Here is a 22,729-nt window from a genome sequence, read left to right as displayed (position 1 = left end):
ATAACATGATCGAGTTCAATGTAGTGTTTGAAAGGGAAAAAAGTGAACCAGCTGCCAAGATTCTAGACTTGGGTAAGGCCGACTTCAATGGGATGAGACAGAGACTGTCCACAGTAAACTGGGCAAATCTGTTAATGGGTAAAACGACTGATGATCAGTGGGAAATGTTTAAAGAAACATTTAACGTGATACAGAATCGGTTTATACCCCTGAGGGGCAAGAACTCTAGTTGTCAAAAAAAACAGCCATGGACAACTAAAGAGGTAAGGGACAGTATAAGACATAAGGAAAGGGCATACAAAAAGACAAAAAATGGCACAGATCCTGGCGAATGGGAAAGATACAAAGATCAACAAAGGGTCACAAAACAGATAGTAAGAGCTACAAAAAGAGAGTATGAAAAGAAACTCGCAAGGGATATCAAAACCAATACAAAGAACTTTTATAGTTATATTAGGAAAAAGAGGGTGGTCAGGAACAATGTTGGCCCCTTAAAAACTGAAAGTGGGGATATTGTCATTGACAATGGGGAAATGGCGGACATGTTGAACAATTACTTTGCGTCAGTATTTACAGTCGAAAAAGAGGATAGCATGCCGGAAATCCCAAGAAAACTAATATTGAATCGAGGACAGAGACTCGATAAAATTAACATAAGTAAAACAACAGTAATGAAGAAAATAATAGCACCAAAGAGTGACAAATCCCCGGGACCAGATGGTTTCCATCCCAGGGTTTTAAAGGAAGTAGGTGAGCACATTGCAGATGCCCAAACTATAATCTTTCAAAGTTCTCTAGATTCAGGAACCGTCCATCTGGATTGGAAAATTGCACATGTCACTCCACTTTTTAAGAAAGGAAAGAGAGGGAAATCAGGGAATTATAGACCAGTTAGCCTAATAACTGTTGTGGGGAAAATGCTGGAGTCTCTAATTAAGGATAGGGTGACTGAACACCTCGAGAATTTTCAGTTAATCAGAGAGAGCCAGCATGGATTTGTGAAAGGTAGGTCGTGCCTGACAAACCTGATTGAATTTTTTGAAGAGGTGACTAAAGTAGTGGACAGGGGAATGTCAATGGATGTTATTTATATGGACTTCCAGAAGGCATTTGATAAAGTCCCACATAAGAGACTGTTAACTAAGATAGAAGCCCATGGAATTGAGGGAAAAGTACGGACTTGGTTAGGAAGTTGGCTGAGCAAAAGGCGACAGAGAGTAGGGATAATGGGCAGGTACTCACATTGGCAGGATGTGACTAGTGGAGTCCCGCAGGGATCTGTCTTGGGGCCTCAATTATTCACAATATTTATTAACGGCTGAGATGAAGGCATAGAAAGTCTCATTTCTAAGTTTGCCGATGACACAAAGATTGGTGGCATTGTAAGCAGTGTAGATGAAAACATAAAATTACAAGCGATATTGATAGATTAGGTGAATGGGCAAAACTGTGGCAAATGGAATTCAATGTGGACAAATGTGAGGTCATCCACTGTGGATCAAAAAAAGGATAGAACAGGGTACTTTCTAAATGGTAAAAAGTTAAAAACAGTGGATGTCCAAAGGGACTTAGGGGTTCAGGTACATCGATCATTGAAGTGTCATGAACAGGTGCAGAAAATAATCAATAAGGCTAATGGAATGCTGGCCTTTATATCCAGAGGACTGGAGTACAAGGGGGCAGAAGTTATGCTGCAGCTATACAAAACTCTGGTTAGCCCGCACCTGGAGTACTGTGAGCAGTTCTGGGCACCGCACCTTCGGAAGGACATATTGGCCTTGGAGGGAGTGCAGCGTAGTTTTACTAGAATGATACCCAGACTTCAAGGGTTAAGTTACGAGGAGAGATTACACAAATTGGGGTTGTATTCTCTAGAGTTTCGAAGGTTAAGGGGTGATCTGATCGAAGTTTATAAGATATTAAGGGGAACGGATAGGGTGGATAGAGAGAAACTATTTCCGCTGGTTGGGGATTCTAGGAGTAGGGGGCACAGTCTAAAAATTAGAGCCAGACCTTTCAGGAGTGAGATTAGAAAACATTTCTACACACAAAGGGTGGTAGAAGTTTGGAACTCTCTTCCGCAAATGGCAATTGATACTAGCTCAATTGCTAAATTTAAATCCGAGATAGATAGCTTTTTGGCAACCAAAGGAATTAAGGGATATGGGCCAAAGGCAGGTATATGGAGTTAGATCACAGATCAGCCATGATCTTATCAAATGGCGGAGCAGGCACGAGGGGCTGAATGGCCTACTCCTGTTCCTGTGTTCCTATAATCCTAGGCCGAGTGAGCTGCCTGAGGGGTGGAGAGGAGGCAGGATTGCAGCTGTGAGCAGTGTGACACTAGGAAATGTTGGGTGATTTTAGATCATTAATGAGCCATGCTCGTTCTGACATGGGTTCAGTAGAATCTCAGGCCTGAGTTATAATACTTGCTGTGTGGGGTCAATGTGGTTTTCACAACAGTTGGGAGCAGCCAAGGACATCGCTATGGAAACATTGCCTGTGTGATGTCTCTGACGGATCCTATTAGCCAAAGTAGCAGCAGCAGTGGTGAAAGAGTTTAGAATGTCAGACACGGCCAGTCTGCATTCTGCCTGGTGTCACACTGTCATCGCCCCTGGATGACTCCATTAACTGATCAGTAGCCATGTTTCTAAATGTACATTGATGCCGGGGGGTGAGAACTGAATCCCCAACACAGCTCCTTATTACACAGTAACACCAGAGCGTGACATCTGCCCCAGGAGCAACATCGGGACTGAACTGCGACATATCTCAAACCTTGTATGAGGTAAACAATACTTCATACCTGTGTACCTCATATATACAAGTATATATACATAGATATATACAAGTATATATACATAGATATATACAAGTATATATACATAGATATATACAAGTATATATACATAGGAACTGCTTTTATGGAAAGGTGTTTGGAAATCTGTTTAATTGTTTGAAAACACCTGATTCACATAAAAAATATCCTCAAGGTACCTCCGCAAATCATGTTTGACTAACTGATTGAGATCTTTGATGAAGTAACGGAGAGGGTTGATGAGGGTAGTGAGGTTGATGGTGTGTATATGGACTTTCAAAAGGCATTTGATAAAGTGCCACATAATAGACTCGTTAGCAAAATTAAAGCCCGTGGGATTAAAGGGACAGTGGCAGCATGGATACAAAATTGGCTCAGAGAAACATAGAAAATAGGAGCAGGAGCAGGCCATTCGGCCCTTCGAGCCTGCTCCGCCATTCAATATGATCATGGCTGATCCTCTATCTCAATACCATATTCCCGCTCTCTCTCCATACCCCTTGATGCCTTTTGTGTCTAGAAATCTATCTAGCTCCTTCTTAAATATATTCAGTGACTTGGCCTCCACTGCCTTCTGTGGTGGAGAATTCCACAGGTTCACCACCCTGAGTGAAGAAATTTCTCCTCATCTCAGTCCTAAATGTCCTACCCCGTATCCTGAGACTGTGACCCCTCGTTCTGGACCCCCCAGCCAGGGGAAACATCCTCCCTGCATCCAGTCTGTCTAGCCCTGTCAGAATTTTATATGTTTCAATGAGATCCCCTCTCATTCTTATAAACTCGAGTGAATACAGGCCGAGTCGACCCAATCTCTCCTCATACGACAGCCCTGCCATCCCAGGAATCAGTCTGGTGAACCTTCGCTGCACTCACTCTATGGCAAGTATATCCTTTCTTAGGAAAGGAGACCAAAACTGCACACAATACTCCAGGTGTGGTCTCACCAAGGCCCTGTATAACTGCAGTAAGACATCCTTGTTCCTGTACTCAAATCCTCTTGCAATGAAGGCCAACATACCATTTGCCTTCCTAACTGCTTGCTGCACCTGCATGTTTGCTTTCAGTGACTGGTGTACAAGGACACCCAGGTCCTTTGTACATCAATATTCCCCAATCTATCACCATTTAAATAATACTTTGCCTTTCTGTTTTTCCTTCCGAAGTGGATAACTTCATATTTATCCACATTATACTGCATCTGCCATGTATTTGCCCACTCATTCAACTTGTCTAAATCGCCTTGAAGCCTCTTTGCATCCTCCTCACAACTCACAATCCCACCTAGTTTTGTGTCGTCAGCAAACTTGGAAACATTACATTTGGTTCCCTTATCCAAATCATTGATATGGGATTATATAAGGGACAGAAAGCAGAGAGTAGTGGTGAATGGTTGTTTTTCAGACTGGAGGGAAGTATACAGTGGTGTTCCCCAGGGGTCGGTATTAGGACCACTGCCCTTTTTGATAATATATTAATGACCTGGACTTGGGAATGGGGCATAATTTCAAAGTTTGCAGGTGACATGAAACTCGGAAATTTAGTAAACAGTGAGGAGGATAGTAACAGACTTCAGGAGGACAGAGACAGACTGGTGAAATGGGCAGACACATGGCAGATGAAATTTAACGCAGAGAAGTGTAAAGTGATACATTTTGGTAGGAAAAATGAGGAGAGGCAATATAAACTAAATGGCACAATTTTAAAGGGGGTGCAGGAACAGAGAGAGTATATATGTGTACATACACAAATCTTTGAAGGAGGCAGGAGAAGTTGAGAAGGCTGTTAAAAAGCATTTGGGATCCTGGGCTTTATTAATAGAGGCACAGAGTACAAAAGCAGGGAAGTTATGCTAAACCTTTATAAAATACTGGTTAGGTCTCAGCTGGAGTATTGTGGCCAATTCTGGACACCACACTTTAGGAAGGATGACAAGGCCTTAGAGAGGGTGCAGAAGAGATTTACTAGAATGGTGTCAGGGATGAGGGAATTCAGTTATGTGGAGAGACTGGAGAAGCTTAGAACAGAGAAGATTAAGGGGAGATTTAATGGAGGTGTTCAAAATCATGAACGGTTTTGATAGAGTAAATAAGGAGAAACTGTTTCCAGTGGCAGAAGGGTCGGTAACCAGAGGACACAGATTTAAGGTGATCGGCAAAAGAGCCAGAGGGGAGATGAGCAAACATTCTTTTTACACAGCGAGTTGTAATGATCTGGAATGCGCTGCCTGAAAAGGGTGGTGATTCAATAATAACTTTCAAAAGGGAATTGGACAAATACGTGAAGGAGAGAAATTTACAGGGCTCTGGGGAAAGAGCGGGGGAGTGGGACTAATTGGACAGCTCTTTCAAAGAGCCGGCACAGGCACGATGGGGTGAATGGCCTCCCGTGCTGTATCATTCTATGACATCATCGCGATCAAGTGAGCAACAGACTAAGAAAGACTCCTCACAGTGAGAGCCCCCTTTATAAAACACAACCTGGATTGCATTTATTTGAGTCTTGAGCACGAACACCAATCAGAGTACAGTAGTGTAGGAGTTATGTTATCCTGAGAACGCGAGTTCAAATCCCACCATGGGCAGTTTGGGAATTTGAATTCAGTTTAAAAATCTGGAAATAAAAAGCTGGTCTCAGTGAAAGTGACCGTGAAGCTGTTGGATTGTCATAAAAACCCAACTGGTTCACTAATGTCCCCTTTAGGGAAGGAAACCTGCCGTCCTTACCCGGTCTGGGCCTAAATGTGACTCCAGTCCCACACCGATGTGGTTGAGTCTTTACTGCCCTCTGAAGCGAGCCTCTCAATTGTATCAAACTACTACCAAGAATAACAAGAATAAAACAGCACACAGACTGCAGTTTGAGAAGGCCCACCAGCACCGTCTCAGGACAATGAGGGACGAGCAACAAATGCCGGCCTCACCAGTGATGCCCACAGCCCCAGAATGAGTTTTCTTAAGTTTTTTTCCCAGAATTTCCCCCCTCCCTTTTCCTGAACGCACGGAGTCTCACTGGGATATCAGCACCAGCTCCTCTTCGGGAGTTCACCAAGGGGCCATTGTGAAACTGGACAATGAGATGAGTGTTGTCAGGCTATTTGCCTGCAGGAGGCATCACAACCAAGCCCAATCCTGTTCTCACCTGATGTCCATGCGCATACTGTCCAGCCCCCTGTATACTCACGATATACCCTAAGCCCCCTGTATACTCACGATATACCCTAAGCCCCCTGTATACTCACGATATACCCTAAGCCCCCTGTATACTCACGATATACCCTAAGCCCCCTGTATACTCACGTTATACCCTAAGCCCCCTGTATACTCATGATATACCCTAAGGAGCAGGACCCAGGGTTGATTTGTCCTCTCTCCAGCCCAGGGGCACTGAAACTGGTTGTAACACTTCAGCTGAAGTGTCGCCCCAGTGAATCAGGCCTAGGCCTCTCCTGGCCTCTCCTGGATTCTCCTGGACTCTCCTGGCCTCTGCTGGATTCTCCTGGACTCTCCTGGCCTCTCCTGGACTCACCTGGCCTCTCCTGGACTCACCTGGCCTCTCCTGGATTCTCCTGGCCTCTCCTGGACTCACCTGGCCTCTCCTGGACTCTCCTGGCTTCTCCTGGACTCACCTGGCCTCTCCTGGACTCACCTGGCCTCTCCTGGATTCTCCTGGCCTCTCCTGGACTCACCTGGCCTCTCCTGGATTCTCCTGGCCTCTCCTGGATTCTCCTGGCCTCTCCTGGACTCTCCTGGCCTCTATATCCACTCCCTTAAACATCCGGGCCATCAGGGGAAGGTGGCAGTGGCCAGGTTCATGGCACCGTGGCTGGCTCTGCTGCACAGGAGGGCAGGAAAAAGAGTGGCAGAGCTATAGTGATAGGGGACTCGATTGTAAGGGGAATAGACAGGCGTTTCTGCGGACGCAACCGAGACTCCAGGATGGTATGTTGCCTCCCTGGTGCAAGGGTCAAGGATGTCTCGGAGCGGCTGCAGGACATTCTGGAGGGGGAGGGTGAACAGCCAGTTGTCGTGGTGCATATAGGTACCAACGATATAGGTAAAAAACGGGATGAGGTCCTACAAGCTGAATTTAGGGAGTTAGGAGTTAAACTAAAGAGTAGGACCTCAAAGGTAGTAATCTCAGGATTGCTACCAGTGCCACGGGTTAGTCAGAGTAGGAATGACAGGATAGCTAGGATGAATACGTGGCTTGAGAGATGGTGCAAGCTGGAGGGATTCAAATTCCTGGGCCATTGGAACCGGTTCTGGGGGAGGTGGGACCAGTACAAATTGGACGGTCTGCATCTGGGCAGGACTGGAACCAATGTCCTAGGGGGAGTGTTTGCCAGTGCTGTTGGGGAGGGTTTAAACTAATGTGGCAGGGGGATGGGAACCGATGCAGGAAGTCAGTGGGAAATAAAGTGGTGACAGAAACAAAAGGCAGTAAGGGAGAGTGTACAGAACATGACCGGACAGATGGTCTGAGAAAGCAGGGCAAAGACCAAGGGAAGTCTAGATTAAACTGCATTTATTTCAATGCAAGAAGTCTGATGGGCAAGGCAGATGAACTCAGGGCATGGATGGGTACATGGGACTGGGATGTTATAGCTATTACTGAAACATGGCTAAGGGAGGGGCAGGACTGGCAGCTCAATGTTCCAGGGTACAGATGCTATAGGAAAGATAGAGCAGGAGGTAAGAGAGGAGGGGGAGTTGCGTTCTTGATTAGGGAGAACATCACGGCAGTAGTGAGAGGGGATATATCCGAGGGTTCGCCCACGGAGTCTATATGGGTAGAACTGAAAAATAAGAAGGGAGAGATCACTTTGATAGGATTGTACTACAGACCCCCAAATAGTCAACGGGAAATTGAGGAGCAAATATGTAAGGAGATTACAGACAGCTGCAAGAAAAATAGGGTGGTAATAGTAGGGGACTTTAACTTTCCCAACATTGACTGGGACAGCCATAGCATTAGGGGCTTGGATGGAGAGAAATTTGTTGAGTGTATTCAGGAGGAATTTCTCATTCAGTATGTGGATGGCCCGACTAGAGAGGGGGCAAAACTTGACCTCCTCTTGGGAAATAAGGAAGGGCAGGTGACAGAAGTGTTAGTGAGGGATCACTTTGGGACCAGTGATCATAATTCCATTAGTTTTAAGATAGCTATGGAGAAGGATAGGTCTGGCCCAAAAGTTAAAATTCTAAATTGGGGAAAGGCCAATTTTGATGGTATTAGACAGGAACTTTCAGAAGTTGATTGGGAGAGTCTGTTGGCAGGCAAAGGGACGTCTGGTAAGTGGGAGGCTTTCAAAAGTGTGTTAACCAGGGTTCAGGGTAAGCACATTCCTTATAAAGTGAAGGGCAAGGCTGGTAGAAGTAGGGAACCTTGGATGACTCGGGAGATTGAGGCACTAGTCAAAAATAAGAAGGAGGCATATGACATGCATAGGCAGCTGGGATCAAGTGGATCCCTTGAAGAGTATAGAGATTGCCGGAGTAGAGTTAAGAGAGAAATCAGGAGGGCAAAAAGGGGATATGAGATTGCTTTGGCAGATCAGGCAAAGGTGAATCCAAAGAGCTTCTACAAATACATAAAGGGCAAAAGGGTAACTAGGGAGAGAGTAGGGCCTCTTAAGGATCAACAAGGTCATCTATGTGCGGAACCACAAGAGATGGGTGAGATCCTGAATGAATATTTCACATCGGTATTTACGGTTGAGAAAGGCATGGATGTTAGGGAACTTGGGGAAATAAATAGTGATGTCTTGAGGAGTGTACATATTACAGAGAGGGAGGTGCTGGAAGTCTTAACGCGCATCAAGGTAGATAAATCTCCGGGACCTGATGAAATGTATCCCAGGACGTTATGGGAGGTTAGGGAGGAAATTGCGGGTCCCCTAGCAGAGATATTTGAATCATCCACCGCTACAGGTAAGGTGCCTGAAGATTGGAGGGTAGCAAATGTCGTGCCTTTGTTTAAGAAGGGCGGCAGGGAAAAGCCTGGGAACTACAGACCAGTGAGCCTGACATCTGTAGTGGGTAAGTTGTTAGAGGGTATTCTGAGGGACAGAATCTACAGGCATTTGGAGAGGCAGGGACTGATTAGGAACAGTCAGCATGGTTTTGTGAGAGGAAAATCATGTCTCACGAATTTGATTGAGTTTTTTGAAGGGGTAACCAAGAAGATAGATGAGGGCTGTGCAGTAGACGTGGTCTACATGGACTTTAGCAAAGCATTTGACAAGGTACCGCATGGTAGGTTGTTACATAAGGTTAAATCTCATGGGATCCAAGGTGAGGTAGCCAATTGGATACAAAATTGGCTTGACGACAGAAGACAGAGGGTGGTTGTAGAGGGTTGTTTTTCAAACTGGATGCCTGTGTCCAGCGGTGTGCCTCAGGGATCGGTGCTGGGTCCGCTGTTATTTGTTATTTATATTAATGATTTGGATGAGAATTTAGGAGGCATGGTTAGTAAGTTTGCAGATGACACCAAGATTGGTGGCATTGTGGACAGTGAAGAAGGTTATCTAGGATTGCAACGGGATCTTGATAAATTGGGCCAGTGGGCCGATGAATGGCAGATGGAGTTTAATTTAGATAAATGTGAGGTGATGCATTTTGGTAGATCGAATCGGGCCAGGACCTACTCCGTTAATGGTAGGGCGTTGGGGAGAGTTATAGAACAAAGAGATCTAGGAGTACAGATTCATAGCTCCTTGAAAGTGGAGTCACAGGTGGATAGGGTGGTGAAGAAGGCATTCAGCATGCTTGGTTTCATTGGTCAGAACATTGAATGCAGGAGTTGGGATGTCTTGTTGAAGTTGTACAGGGCATTGGTGAGGCCACACTTGGAGTACTGTGTACAGTTCTGGTCACCCTATTATAGAAAGGATATTATTAAACTAGAAAGAGTGCAGAAAAGATTTACTAGGATGCTACCGGGACTTGATGGTTTGACTTACAGGGAGAGGTTAGACAGACTGGGACTTTATTCCCTGGAGAGTAGGAGGTTAAGGGGTGATCTTATAGAAGTCTATAAAATAATGAGGGGCATAGATAAGGTCGATAGTCAAAATCTTTTCCCAAAGGTAGGGGAGTCTATAACGAGGGGGCACAGATTTAAGGTGAGAGGGGAGAGATACAAAAGGATCCAGAGGGGCAATTTTTTCACTCAAAGGGTGGTGAGTGTCTGGAACGAGCTGCCAGAGGCAGTAGTAGAGGCGGGTACAATTTTGTCTTTTAAAAAGCATTTGGACAGTTACATGGGGAAGATGGGTATCGAGGGATATGGGCCAAGTGCAGGCAATTGGGACTAGCTTAGTGGTATAAACTGGGCGACATGGACATGTTGGGCCGAAGGGCCTGTTTCCATGTTGTAACTTCTATGATTCTATGATTCTATGATTCTAAATATCAAACCCAAGCCACGTTTCACAAGACAGCTGAGCTGATACCCGGATGGGGAAAAAGGGGTGAGGAGTGAGGTTTCCCAGGTCAAGTGTTGAGTCTTCTCTGTTTGTTATTTTCATTAATGATCTGGAGAAGATACAGGCAGCTCAGTAATTACATCAGCAGCAATCTGGACTGTCGACTCCCCAGAATACTGAGGGAGGGTTGTGAGGGTAAACTTTAAACCAAGGCCCTTTCCACTCACTCAGGTGGATGTAAAAGATCCCATGTCATTGTTCGAAGAAGAACAGGGAGTTCTCCTGCTCTCCTGCCCAATATTCCTCCCTCACCAACACCACTAAAAACAGACGATCTATTCCAATGCTCTCCTGGCCGGCCTCCCATTTTCCATCCTCTGTAAACCTCGGCTCATCCAAAACTCTGCTGTGAAGTTAAAATGAACCTTGCATGTGTGTCTCCTCAGTATGACCTGCTGGTGATGGTGCAGCAGGGTTGGAGCAGGTTCAGGAAAGAGTAATCAAGGATGATCACAGGTCTCAGGGCTCCAACATACAAGGAGATCCTTTCAGTTATGATATTGGAGCAGCCAGACAAGTGCCAGGCAATGACCATCTCCAACAAGAGAGAGTCTAACCACCTCCCCTTGACATTCAACGGCATTACCATCGCCGAATCCCCCACCATCAACATCCTGGGGGTCACCATTGACCAGAAACTTAACTGGACCAGCCATATAAATACTGTGGCTACGAGTGCAGGTCAGAGACTGGGTATTCTGCGGCGAGTGACTCACCTCCTGACTCCCCAAAGCCTTTCCACCATCTACAAGGCACAAGTCAGGAGTGTGATGGAATACTCTCCACTTGCCTGGATGAGTGCAGCTCCAACAACACTCAAGAAGCTCGACACCATCCAAGATAAAGCAGCCTGCTTGATTGGCACCCCATCCACCACCCTAAACATTCACTCCCTTCACCACCGGCGCACTGTGGCTGCAGTGTGTACCATCCACAGGATGCACTGCAGCAACTCGCCAAGGCTTCTTCGACAGCACCTCCCAAACCCGCGACCTCTACCACCTAGAAGGACAAGAGCAGCAGGCACTTGGGAACAACACCACCTGCACGTTCCCCTCCAAGTCACACACCATCCCGACTTGGAAATATATCGCCGTTCCTTCATAATCGCTGGGTCAAAATCCTGGAACTCCCTTCCTAACAGCACTGTGGGAGAACCGTCACCACACGGACTGCAGCGGTTCAAGAAGGCGGCTCACCACCACCTTCTCAAGGGCAATTAGGGATGGGCAATAAATGCCGGCCTCACCAGCGACGCCCACATCCCGTGAACAAATAAATAAAAAAGGTGAAGAGCTGTGGAGAAGGCCCAGTCGCCACTGTTCATCGCTCCCTCCCGGGCGCAGGAGGACCTGTGGAGGTCAGACACAAGAGGCATTGGCAAGAAAATAGGTAAAGAATAAAATCTTGTTGGGAGACATAACTGGGAACATTCTCCAATGAACAAAGCAAGTACAGCACACTCTGTGTGCGATCTCTTAGCAACATGCTGTCCCCTAGCAATTGCGGACAAGTAGAGTTTATCTGTGAGCTGTGACCTAACAACTGACACACTTAAACTGTGCAGGAGGCAAATGCAGTGGAGCCTCTCCATGTAGTTGTTGAACAAAACATCGCCCATACCAGGCTTTCATTAATGGAGGTTTGAGTATCCGGAATACTGCGAAAGAATTGAGACAAGAGGTAACATGTACATGGACCTCTAGAAGGCATTTGATCAGGTTCTGCACCAGAGATTATGAGTAAAAATGAGAGCACACAGGACTGAAGGCAACCTCGTGACATGGGTTGGTAATTGGTTGGGAGGTGGGAGCCAGAGAATAGGGATAAAAGGTTCGTTCTCTGATTGGTGGATGTGACACATGGTGTTCCCCAGGGATCTGTGCTGGGGCCTCAGCTTTTCACTGTATATATTAATGACTTGGCTGAAGGAATAGAATTGTATATCCAAATTTGCAAATGACACTAAGTTAGGAGGCACAGTAAGTTGTGTGGATGGGAGCAGGAAGTTACAAAGGAACATAGTCAGATTAAGTGAGTGGGTAAAACTGTGGCAGATGGAGTTCAACGTGGGCAAGTGTAGGGTCATCCACTCTGGATCCGAGAAAGACAAATCAGAATTTTTTTTTTAACGCTGAGACCCCAGGAACTGTGGAATATTTGGGTATCCAGGTACACAAATCACTAAAAGCTGGTTCACAGCAATCAAAAAGCCTAATGGAATGTTGGCCTTTATCTCAAGGAGGTTCGAATAATATAAGGTGAGGAAATGATGATTCAGTTATACAGAGTCTTGATCAGACCCGATCTGGAGATACTAAAGAGTGAGGACTGGGTGAGAATGGGCCACCTTCTCAGTGGAGGTGGAGGAGAAGGCTGCCCCTTCCTGCCCCTTCCCTTCCTGCCCCTTCCTGCTTCCTGCCCCTTCCTGCCCCTTCCCTTCCTGCCCCTTCCTGCTTCCTGCCCCTTCCTGCTTCCTGCCCCTTCCTGCCCCTTCCTGCTTCCTGCCCCTTCCTGCCCCTTGCTGCCCCTTCCTGCCCCTTCCTGCTTCCTGCCCCTTCCTGCTTCCTGCCCCTTCCTGCCCCTTCCTGCTTCCTGCCCCTTCCTGCCCCTTCCTGCTTCCTGCCCCTTCCTGCTTCCTGCCCCTTCCTGCTTCCTGCCTGCCCCTTCCTGCTTCCTGCCCCTTCCTGCTTCCTGCCCCTTCCTGCTTCCTGCCCCTTCCTGCCCCTTGGCTTCAGACTCGTGGGACCAACAATTGGACAATTAGAATTCAGTTTAAAACAAAATCTGGAAATAAAAAGCCGGTCTCAGTAACAGTGACCATGAAGCTGTCGGATTGTTGTAAAAACCCAACTGGTTCATTAGCTTCTTTCGGGAATGAAACCTGCCGCCCTGGGCCTATCTGTGACTCCAGTCCCACACTGACGTGGTTGACTCTTAACTCCTCTGAAGAGGCCCAGCAAGCCATCTTCTCAGGACAACTAGGGATGGGCAATAAATGCCAGCCTTGCCAGTGGCAGAGAGTGGGGCAAAATGCAAGGGAGAACTGGATAGATATTTGAGGGGATGGGTGATGAAGAGGAGTTAGTACAGGGTCGGGTGGGTGGGCGATGGAGGGGGTTTAGTACAGTGTCGGGTGGGTGGGTGATGGAGGGGGGGTTAGTACAGGGTCCGGGTGGGTGGGCGATGGAGGGGGTTTAGTACAGGGTCGGGTGGGTGGGCGATGGAGGGGGTTTAGTTCAGGGTCCGGGTGGGTGGGTGATGGAGGGGGGTTAGTACAGGGTCCGGGTGGGTGGGTGATGGAGGGGGGTTTAGTACAGGGTCGGGTGGGTGGGTGATGGAGGGGGGTTAGTACAGGGTCCGGGTGGGTGGGTGATGGAGGGGGGTTAGTACAGGGTCGGGTGGGTGGGTGATGGAGGGGGTTTAGTACAGGGTCTGGTGGGTGGGTGATGGAGGGGGGTTTAGTACAGGGTCTGGTGGGTGGGTGATGGAGGGGGGTTAGTACAGGGTCGGGTGGGTGAGTGATGGAGGGGGGTTAGTACAGGGTCGGGTGGGTGGGTGATGGAGGGGGGTTAGTACAGGGTCGGGTGGGTGAGTGATGGAGGGGGGTTAGTACAGGGTCTGGTGGGTGGGTGATGGAGGGGGGTTTAGTACAGGGCCGGGTGGGTGGGTGATGGAGGGGGGTTAGTACAGGGTCGGGTGGGTGAGTGATGGAGGGGGGTTAGTACAGGGTCGGGTGGGTGGGCTTTAGCGTTTGCCGCTGCGACACTTTCCTGTGTTCAGTGCGGGACGTGGACTTGGTGAGACGGCAGGAATAGGGAAGAGCAGCTCAGTGCTGCCACTTGCAGGGCAGTAGAAGAATGCAAGGAAACAAATTCACCCCAAGAGTAAAGAGAGAAAGTAAAAGAATGGGAAAAACAAGAGAGGATGGTATAAAAACAGAAAGAAGAGCTGAATAGACAGCTCTGTGACAACTTTTTTTTTTATTCGTTCACGGGATGTGGGCGTCGCTGGCGAGGCCGGCATTTATTGCCCATCCCTAATTGCCCTTGAGAAGGTGGTGGTGAGCCGCCTTCTTGAACCGCTGCAGTCTGTGTGGTGACGGTTCTCCCACAGTGCTGTTAGGGAGGGAGTTCCAGGATTTTGACCCAGCGACGATGAAGGTTCGGCGATATATTTCCAAGTCGGGATGGTGTGTGACTTGGAGGGGAACGTGCAGGTGGTGTTGTTCCCATGTGCCTGCTGCTCTTGTCCTTCTAGGTGGTAGAGGTCGCGGGTTTGTGAGGTGCTGTCGAAGAAGCCTTGGCGAGTTGCTGCAGTGCATCCTGTGGATGGTGCACACTGCAGCCACGGTGCGCCGGTGGTGAAGGGAGTGAATGTTTAGGGTGGTGGATGGGGTGCCAATCAAGCGGGCTGCTTTGTCCTGGATGGTGTCGAGCTTCTTGAGTGTTGTTGGAGCTGCACTCATCCAGGCAAGTGGAGAGTATTCCATCACACTCCTGACTTGTGCCTTGTAGATGGTGGAAAGGCTTTGGGGAGTCAGGAGGTGAGTCACTTGCCGCAGAATACCCAGCCTCTGACCTGCTCTCGTAGCCACAGTATTTATATGGCTGGTCCAGTTAAGTTTCTGGTCAATGGTGACCCCCAGGATGTTGATGGTGGGGGATTTGGCGATGGTAATGCCGTTGAATGTCAAGGGGAGGTGGTTAGACTCTCTCTTGTTGGAGATGGTAATTGCCTGGCACTTGTCTGACACGAATGTTATTTGCCACTTATCAGCCCAAGCCTGGATGTTGTCCAGGTCTTGCTGCATGCGGGCTCGGACTGCTTCATTATCTGAGGGGTTGCGAATGGAACTGAACACTGTGCAATCATCAGCGAACATCCCCATTTCTGACCTTATGATGGAGGGAAGGTCATTGATGAAGCAGCTGAAGATAGTTGGGCCTAGGACACTGCCCTGAGGAACTCCTGCAGCAATGCCCTGGGGCTGAGATGCTTGGCCTCCAACAACCACTACCATCTTCCTTTGTGTTAGGTATGACTCCAGCCACTGGAGAGTTTTCCCCCTGATTCCCATTGACTTCAATTTTACGAGGGCTCCTTGGTGCCACACTCGGTCAAATGCTGCCTTGATGTCAAGGGCAGTCACTCTCGCCTCACCTCTGGAATTCAGCTCTTTTGTCCATGTTTGGACCAAGGCTGTAATGAGGTCTGGAGCCGAGTGGTCCTGGCGGAACCCAAACTGAGCATCGGTGAGCAGGTTATTGGTGAGTAAGTGCCGCTTGATAGCACTGTCGACGACACCTTCCATCACTTTGCTGATGATTGAGAGTAGACTGATGGGGTGGTAATTGGCCGGATTGGATTTGTCCTGCTTTTTGTGGACAGGACATACCTGGGCAATTTTCCACATTGTCGGGTGGATGCCAGTGTTGTAGCTGTACTGGAACAGCTTGGCTAGAGGCGCAGCTAGTTCTGGAGCACAAGTCTTCAGCACTACAGCTGGGATGTTGTCGGGGCCCACAGCCTTTGCTGTATCCAGTGCACTCAGCCGTTTCTTGATATCACGTGGAGTGAATCGAATTGGCCGAAGACTGGCTTCCGTGATGGTGGGGATATCGGGAGGAGGCTGAGATGGATTATCCACTCGGCACTTCTGGCTGAAGATGGTTGCAAACGCTTCAGCCTTGTCTTTTGCACTCACGTGCTGGACTCCGCCATCATTGAGAATGGGGATGTTTGCAGAGCCTCCTCCTCCCGTTAGTTGTTTAATTGTCCACCACCGTTCACGACTGGATGTGGCAGGACTGCAGAGCTTTGATCTGATCCGTTGGTTGTGGAATCGCTTAGCTCTGTCTATAGCATGTTGCTTCCGCTGTTTAGCATGCATGTAGTCCTGAGTAATAGCTTCACCAGGTTGGCACCTCATTTTTAGGTACGCCTGGTGCTGCTCCTGGCATGCTCTTCTACACTCCTCATTGAACCAGGGTTGATCCCCTGGCTTGTTGGTAATGGTAGAGTGAGGAATATGCCGGGCCATGAGGTTACAGATTGTGCTGGAATACAATTCTGCTGCTGCTGATGGCCCACAGCGCCTCATGGATGCCCAGTTTTGAGCTGCTCGATCTGTTCTGAATCTATCCCATTTAGCACGGTGGTAGTGCCACACAACACGTTGGATGGTGTCCTCAGTGCCAAGACGGGACTTCATCTCCACGAGGACTGTGTGGTGGTCACTCCTACCAATACTGTCATGGACAGATGCATTTGCGACAGGTAGATTGGTGAGGACGAGGTCAAATAAGTTTTTCCCTCGTGTTGGTTCGCTCACCACCTGCCGCAGGCCCAGTCTGGCAGCTATGTCCTTCAGGACTCGGCCAGCTCGGTCAGTAGTGGTGCTACCGAGCCACTCTTGGTGATGGACATTGAAGTCCCCCACCCAGAGTATATTCTGTGCCCTTGCTACCCTCAGTGCTTCCTCCAAGTGGTGTTCAACATGGAGGAGGACTGATTCATCAGCTGAGGGAGGACGGTAGGTGGTAATCAGCAGGAGGTTTCCTTGCCCATGTTTGACCTGATGCCATGAGATTTCATGGGGTCCAGAGTCAATGTTGAGGACTCCCAGGGCCACTCCCTCCTGACTGTATATCACTGTACCGCCACCTCTGGTGGGTCTGTCCTGCCGGTGGGACAGGACATACCCAGGGATGGTGATGGGAGAGTCTGGGACGTTGGCTGAAAGGTATGATTCTGTGAGTATGGCTATGTCAGGCTGTTGCTTGACTAGTCTGTGGGACAGCTCTCCCAATTTTGGCACAAGTCCCCAGATGTTAGTAAGGAGGACCTTGCAAGGTCGACTGGGCTTGGTGTTTTGCCGTTGTCGTGTCCGGTGCCTGGTGGTCCGATGCCGGGTGGTCCGTCCGGTTTTATTCTTATGACTTTTCGTAGCGAGATTTTACAACTGAGTGGCTTGCTAGGCCATTTCAGAGGGTGATTAAGAATCAACCACATTGCTGAAGGAAGATATCAGGAAACTAGAGCAAAATCTGCAACTCAGTGAAGGATAAAGTTGATTGAGCAAATGAGGGCAGCTCCAAGTGTCAAGAATATCGGTCTGCAATAGATTAAGATACAGGGACTGGAAGCGGCTTATGAAAGCCAAACAACTGAAGGAGGAGAAAGGGTGTAGATTAGCAATAGAGAGTTTGAAATAATCCCAGGGCATTCTTAAAGCAACATTGCTAGTATGTTGGACACAACAGTCTGTTCACCTAGTCATGTTGGAGATGTTACATCCCTCAAGAGTAAAAAGGGAGCAGGTAGAAAGTTAGGAGGCAGATGTCGATAAAGTAGCAGGAGAAAGACTAAAGGCAGGAGGAGAAAGACTAAAGGCAGGAGGAGAAAGGACAGCCGGGAGGGGAAAGGACAGCCGGGAGGGGAGAGGACAGCCAGGAGGGGAAAGGACAGCCAGGAGGGGAAAGGACAGCCGGGAGGGGAGAGGACAGCCAGGAGGGGAAAGGACAGCCAGGAGGGGAAAGGACAGCCGGGAGGGGAGAGGACAGCCGGGAGGGGAGAGGACAGCCGGGAGGGAAAAGGACAGCCGGGAGGGGAGAGGACAGCCGGGAGGGGAGAGGACAGCCAGGAGGGGAAAGGACAGCTGGGAGGGGAAAGGACAGCCGGGAGGGGAAAGGACAGCTGGGAGTGGAAAGGACAGCTGGGAGGGGAAAGGACAGCCGGGAGGGGAAAGGACAGCCGGGAGGGGAAAGGACAGCCAGGAGGGGAGAGGACAGCCGGGAGGGGAGAGGACAGCCGGGAGGGGAGAGGACAGCCGGGAGGGGAGAGGACAGCCGGGAGGGGAGAGGACAGCCAGGAGGGGAAAGGACAGCCGGGAGGGGAAAGGACAGCCGGGAGGGGAGAGGACAGCCGGGAGGGGAGAGGACAGCCGGGAGGCTGGTTTACAGCCCAGATGGATCAAAATTCTAATTTTTTTGTCTGTTCGCAACCTCACGCATGGAAACTACCGTTAACACCTTTGCATGGTCCTTATCTACACAATCCACTGCTGAACAAATTTACAGATTCAAGACTCAGGATTTTTATGGATTCTAGTTTATCCTGCTCATAGTTCTTACAATTCCTCATCATGTCTGAAAATTATTGTGAACAATAATAACAGTAACAATAATAACAACTCTCTCTCTGCCATTTTGAGTTTCTTTCTGCCTGCCTGTGTAATCGACACAATGTATATCGAGTGTACTGGGACGTGCTGTTCTCCGTGACTGGCCTGTTTGAATAACAACGACACCTTTTGATTGGTGTGATGCTGTCCCAACATAGTATAAGATATGCGATTTGAGAACCTTTTCATTCATTCATCTGACGAAGGGGATAATCTCCGAAAGCTTGTGATTTTAAAATAAATTTGTTGGACTATAACCTGGTGTTGTAAGATTCCTTACAACAGTAACAATAACAGTAACAATAATAACAACAGCAACAATAATAATAACAGTAACAATAATAGTAATAATAACAACAGTAACAATAATAACAGTAACAATAATAACAATAACAGTAATAATAATAACAGTAACAGTAATAACAACAGTAACAATAATAGTAATAATAATAACAGTAACAATAATAACAGTAACAATAATAACAATGACAGTAATGATAATAACAGTAACAATAATAACAGTAACAATAATAACAACAGTAACAATAATAGTAATAATAATAACAGTAACAATAATAACAGTAACAATAATAACAATGACAGTAATAATAATAACAGTAACAATAATAACAGTAACAATAATAACAATAACAGTAATGATAATAACAGTAACAATAATAACAGTAACAATAATAACAATGGTAACAATAATAGTAATAATAATAACAGTAACAATAATAACAATAACAGTAATAACAATAACAGTAACAATAATAACAGTAACAATAACCACAATAGTAACAATAATAACAGTAACAATAATAACAACAGTAAGAATAACAGTAACAATAATAAAAACAGTAGCAATAATAATAGTAACAATAATAACAAGAGTAACTATAACCACAACAGTAACAATAATAACAGTAACAATAATAACAGTAACAATTACAGTAAGAATAAGAACAATAGTAACAATAATAACAGTAATACCAATAATAACAACAGTAACAATAACAGTAACAATAATAACAACCATAATAATAACAATAACAGTAACAATAATAACAGTAACAATAATAACAACACTAACAATAATTACAGTAACAATAATAACAACACAAACAATAACAGTATCAATAATAACAACAGTAACAATAACAATAACAGTAACAATGACAACAGCAACAATAATAACAACAGTAACAATAATAACAGTAACAATAATAACAACAGTAACTATAACCACAACAGTAACAATAATAACAGTAACAATAATAACAGCAACAATAACAGCAACAATAATAACAACAGTAACAATAATAACAGTAACAATAATAACAACAGTAACAGTAGTAACAATAATAAAAACAGTAACTATAACCACAACAGTAACAATAATAACAGTAATAACAGTAACAATAATAACAGTAACAATAATAACAGTAATAACAGTAACAATAATAACAGTAATAACAGTAACAATAATAAGTTATAACAGTAACAATAATAACAGTAACAACAGGAATAATAACAACAGCAGCAGAGAGAAAGTTAATCTTAACCTTGAAATTTCTGCGGGTTTCTGATATTGATGGATATGTTAAGATTTTGCCTGTATCACAGTGAGGGTCACTGACATGTGCAGTTACATAGAATGTACAGCCCAGAAACAGGCCATTCAGCCCGACTGGTCCGTGCCGGTGTTTATGCTCTGCACGAGCCTCCTCCCTCCCTACTTCATCTATTCCTATCAGCATATCCTTCTATTCCTTTCTCCCTCATGTGTTTATCCAGCTTCCCCTAAAATGCATCTGTGCTATTCATCTCAACTACTCCTTGTGGGAGCGAGTTCCACATTCTCACCACTCTCTGGGTAAAGAAGTTTCTCCAGATTTCCCTATTGGATTTATTAGTGATTATCTTATATTTATGGCCCCTAGTTCTGGTCTCCCCCACAAGTGGAAACATCTTCTCTACATCCACCCTATCAAACCCTTTCATAATCTTAAAGACCTCTATCTAGTCATCCCTCAGTCTTCTCTTTTCGAGAGAAAAGAGCCCCAGTCTGTTCAATCTTTCCTGATAGATATAACCTCTCATTTCTGGTATCATTCTTGTAAATCGTTTTTGCACCTTCTCCAGTGCCTCTATATCTTTTTTATAATATGGAGACCAGAACTGTGCACAATATTCCAAGTGCGGTCTAAAAAAGGTTCTATTCAACTTTAAGATAACTTCTCTGCTTTTTGATTTTATCCCTCTGGAAATGAACCCAGTGCTTGATTTGCCTTTTTTATGGCCTTATTAACCTGCGTCGCTACTTTTAGTGATTTGTGTATCTGAACCCCAGATCCCTCTGCTCCTCTACCCCATTTAGACTCTTATTATCCAAGCAGTATGTGGCTCCCTTATTCTTCCTACCAAAATGTAATACCTCACACTTATCTATATTGAAATTCATTTGCCAATTCCACACCCATTCTGCAAGTTTATTAACGTCTTCCTGTATTTTGTCACAATCCTCCTCTGTATTAACTATACCCCCCAATTTGGTGTTGTCTGCAAATTTTGAAATTGTACTTTGGATTCCCAAGTCCAAATCGTTGATGTAAATGGTGAACAACAGTGGGCCCAGCACCGATCCCTGTGGACCACCACTTCCTTCCTTTTGCTGGTCTGAGTAACTACCTTTAACCCCCAATCTCTGTTTTGTAGCCAGCTTGCCATCCATTCTGCTACTTGTCCCCTGACTCCACATGCTCTGACCTTAGTCATGAATCTACAATGCAGTGCCTTATCGAAGGCCTTTTGGAAATCTATATTACATCCACTACATTACCATCGTCTACCCTTTCTGTTACTTCTTCAAAGAATTAAATAAAGTTGGTCAAGCATGACCTTCCCTTTTGAAATCCGTGCTGACTATTCTTTATTATATTTTCGGTTTCTAGATGTTTTTCTGTTGCATCTTTGAGTAAAGATTCCAATATCTTTCCTACCACCGACGTTAAGCTGATTGGTCGATAGTTGCTTGGACTTGTTCTATCTCCCTTTTTAAATATAAGAATCACATTCGCTGTCTGCCAGTCCTCTCGCACTATTCCCTTTTCTAATTGATTTTTATATATATGTAATAGTGTCTGTGCTATCTCCTCCCTAACTTCTTTTAATATGCGCGGATACAATCCATCTGGACCAGGGGTTTTATCCTCTCTAAGTTTGATTAGTTTATCAATTATCTCCCCCCTTTCCATCTTAAATGTCTTTCTATCTTTTTTGATCTCTTCTTCTCATGTCATGCCCACCATGTTGGCCTCCCTGGTAAATACTGAGGCAAAGTAATTATGTAATATTTCTGCCATTTAGCTGTCATTATCTGTGAGTTTATCACGTGTATCCCTTAGTGGCCCTATCCATAACCTGATTTTTCTTTGTTATTTATGTGTCTGCAGAATGCTTTACTATTTTGTTTTATGTTCCTTGATAATTTAATTTTGTGTTCCGTAACAGGAAGGGGCAGAAGGTATGGTGTAAAAGGTAAAGTGTTAAAAAAGGAAAAAGCAGGAACTAAGTGTCACAAAACATATTTGAAAGTTCTTTATCTGAATGCACGTAGCATTCGTAACAAAATGGATGAGTTAACGGCACAAGTAACGACGTATGGGTATGATCTTGTGGCCATCACAGAAACATGGCTGCAGGGTGACAACGACTGGGAATTAAATATGCCAGGGTATTTAACAATCAGGAAGGACAGGCAGGAAGGAAGGGGAGGTGGGGTGGCTATGTTAATAAAGGAAGGAATCACTGTAATACAGATAAATGATATTGGGACAAAGGATCAGGATAATGAAACAGTTTGGGTAGAGATAAGGAATAATAAGGGGGAAAAAACACTAGTGGGCGTAGTATATAGGCCTCCTAATAGTTGCAACTCTGCTGGAAGAAGTATTAATCAGGAAATAGTCGGGGCATGTAATAAGGGAACAACTATAATTATGGGGGATTTTAACTATCATATTAACTGGACAAATCAAATTGGGCAGAGCAGCCTTGAGGAAGAGTTTATTGAGTGCATCAGGGATGGATTTCTTGAGCAGTATGTAACTGATCCTACAAGGGGGCAGGCAACCTTGGACCTGGTCCTGTGTAATGAGTCAGGATTCATTAATAACGTCCTAGTTAAGGATCCCCTTAGAACGAGCGACCACAACATGGTTGAATTCCA

General features: G+C 46.0%; 1 protein-coding gene across 1 annotated transcript; it reads left to right on the top strand.

The window, feature by feature from the left end:
* Positions 1 to 5: 5 nt before the first annotated feature.
* On the top strand, positions 6 to 20,087 carry LOC137342785 (probable serine/threonine-protein kinase clkA). The gene is given in 4 exon segments (XM_068006963.1): positions 6 to 72; positions 18,426 to 18,520; positions 18,779 to 19,983; positions 19,985 to 20,087. Coding segments are annotated over 4 exon segments (1,470 nt in total).
* Positions 20,088 to 22,729: the final 2,642 nt, after the last annotated feature.

The sequence above is a fragment of the Heptranchias perlo genome, chromosome 26, assembly GCF_035084215.1.
Source record: "Heptranchias perlo isolate sHepPer1 chromosome 26, sHepPer1.hap1, whole genome shotgun sequence".
Taxonomy (NCBI): Eukaryota; Metazoa; Chordata; class Chondrichthyes; order Hexanchiformes; family Hexanchidae; genus Heptranchias; species Heptranchias perlo.
This window is presented reverse-complemented; position numbering and strand designations above follow the sequence as displayed.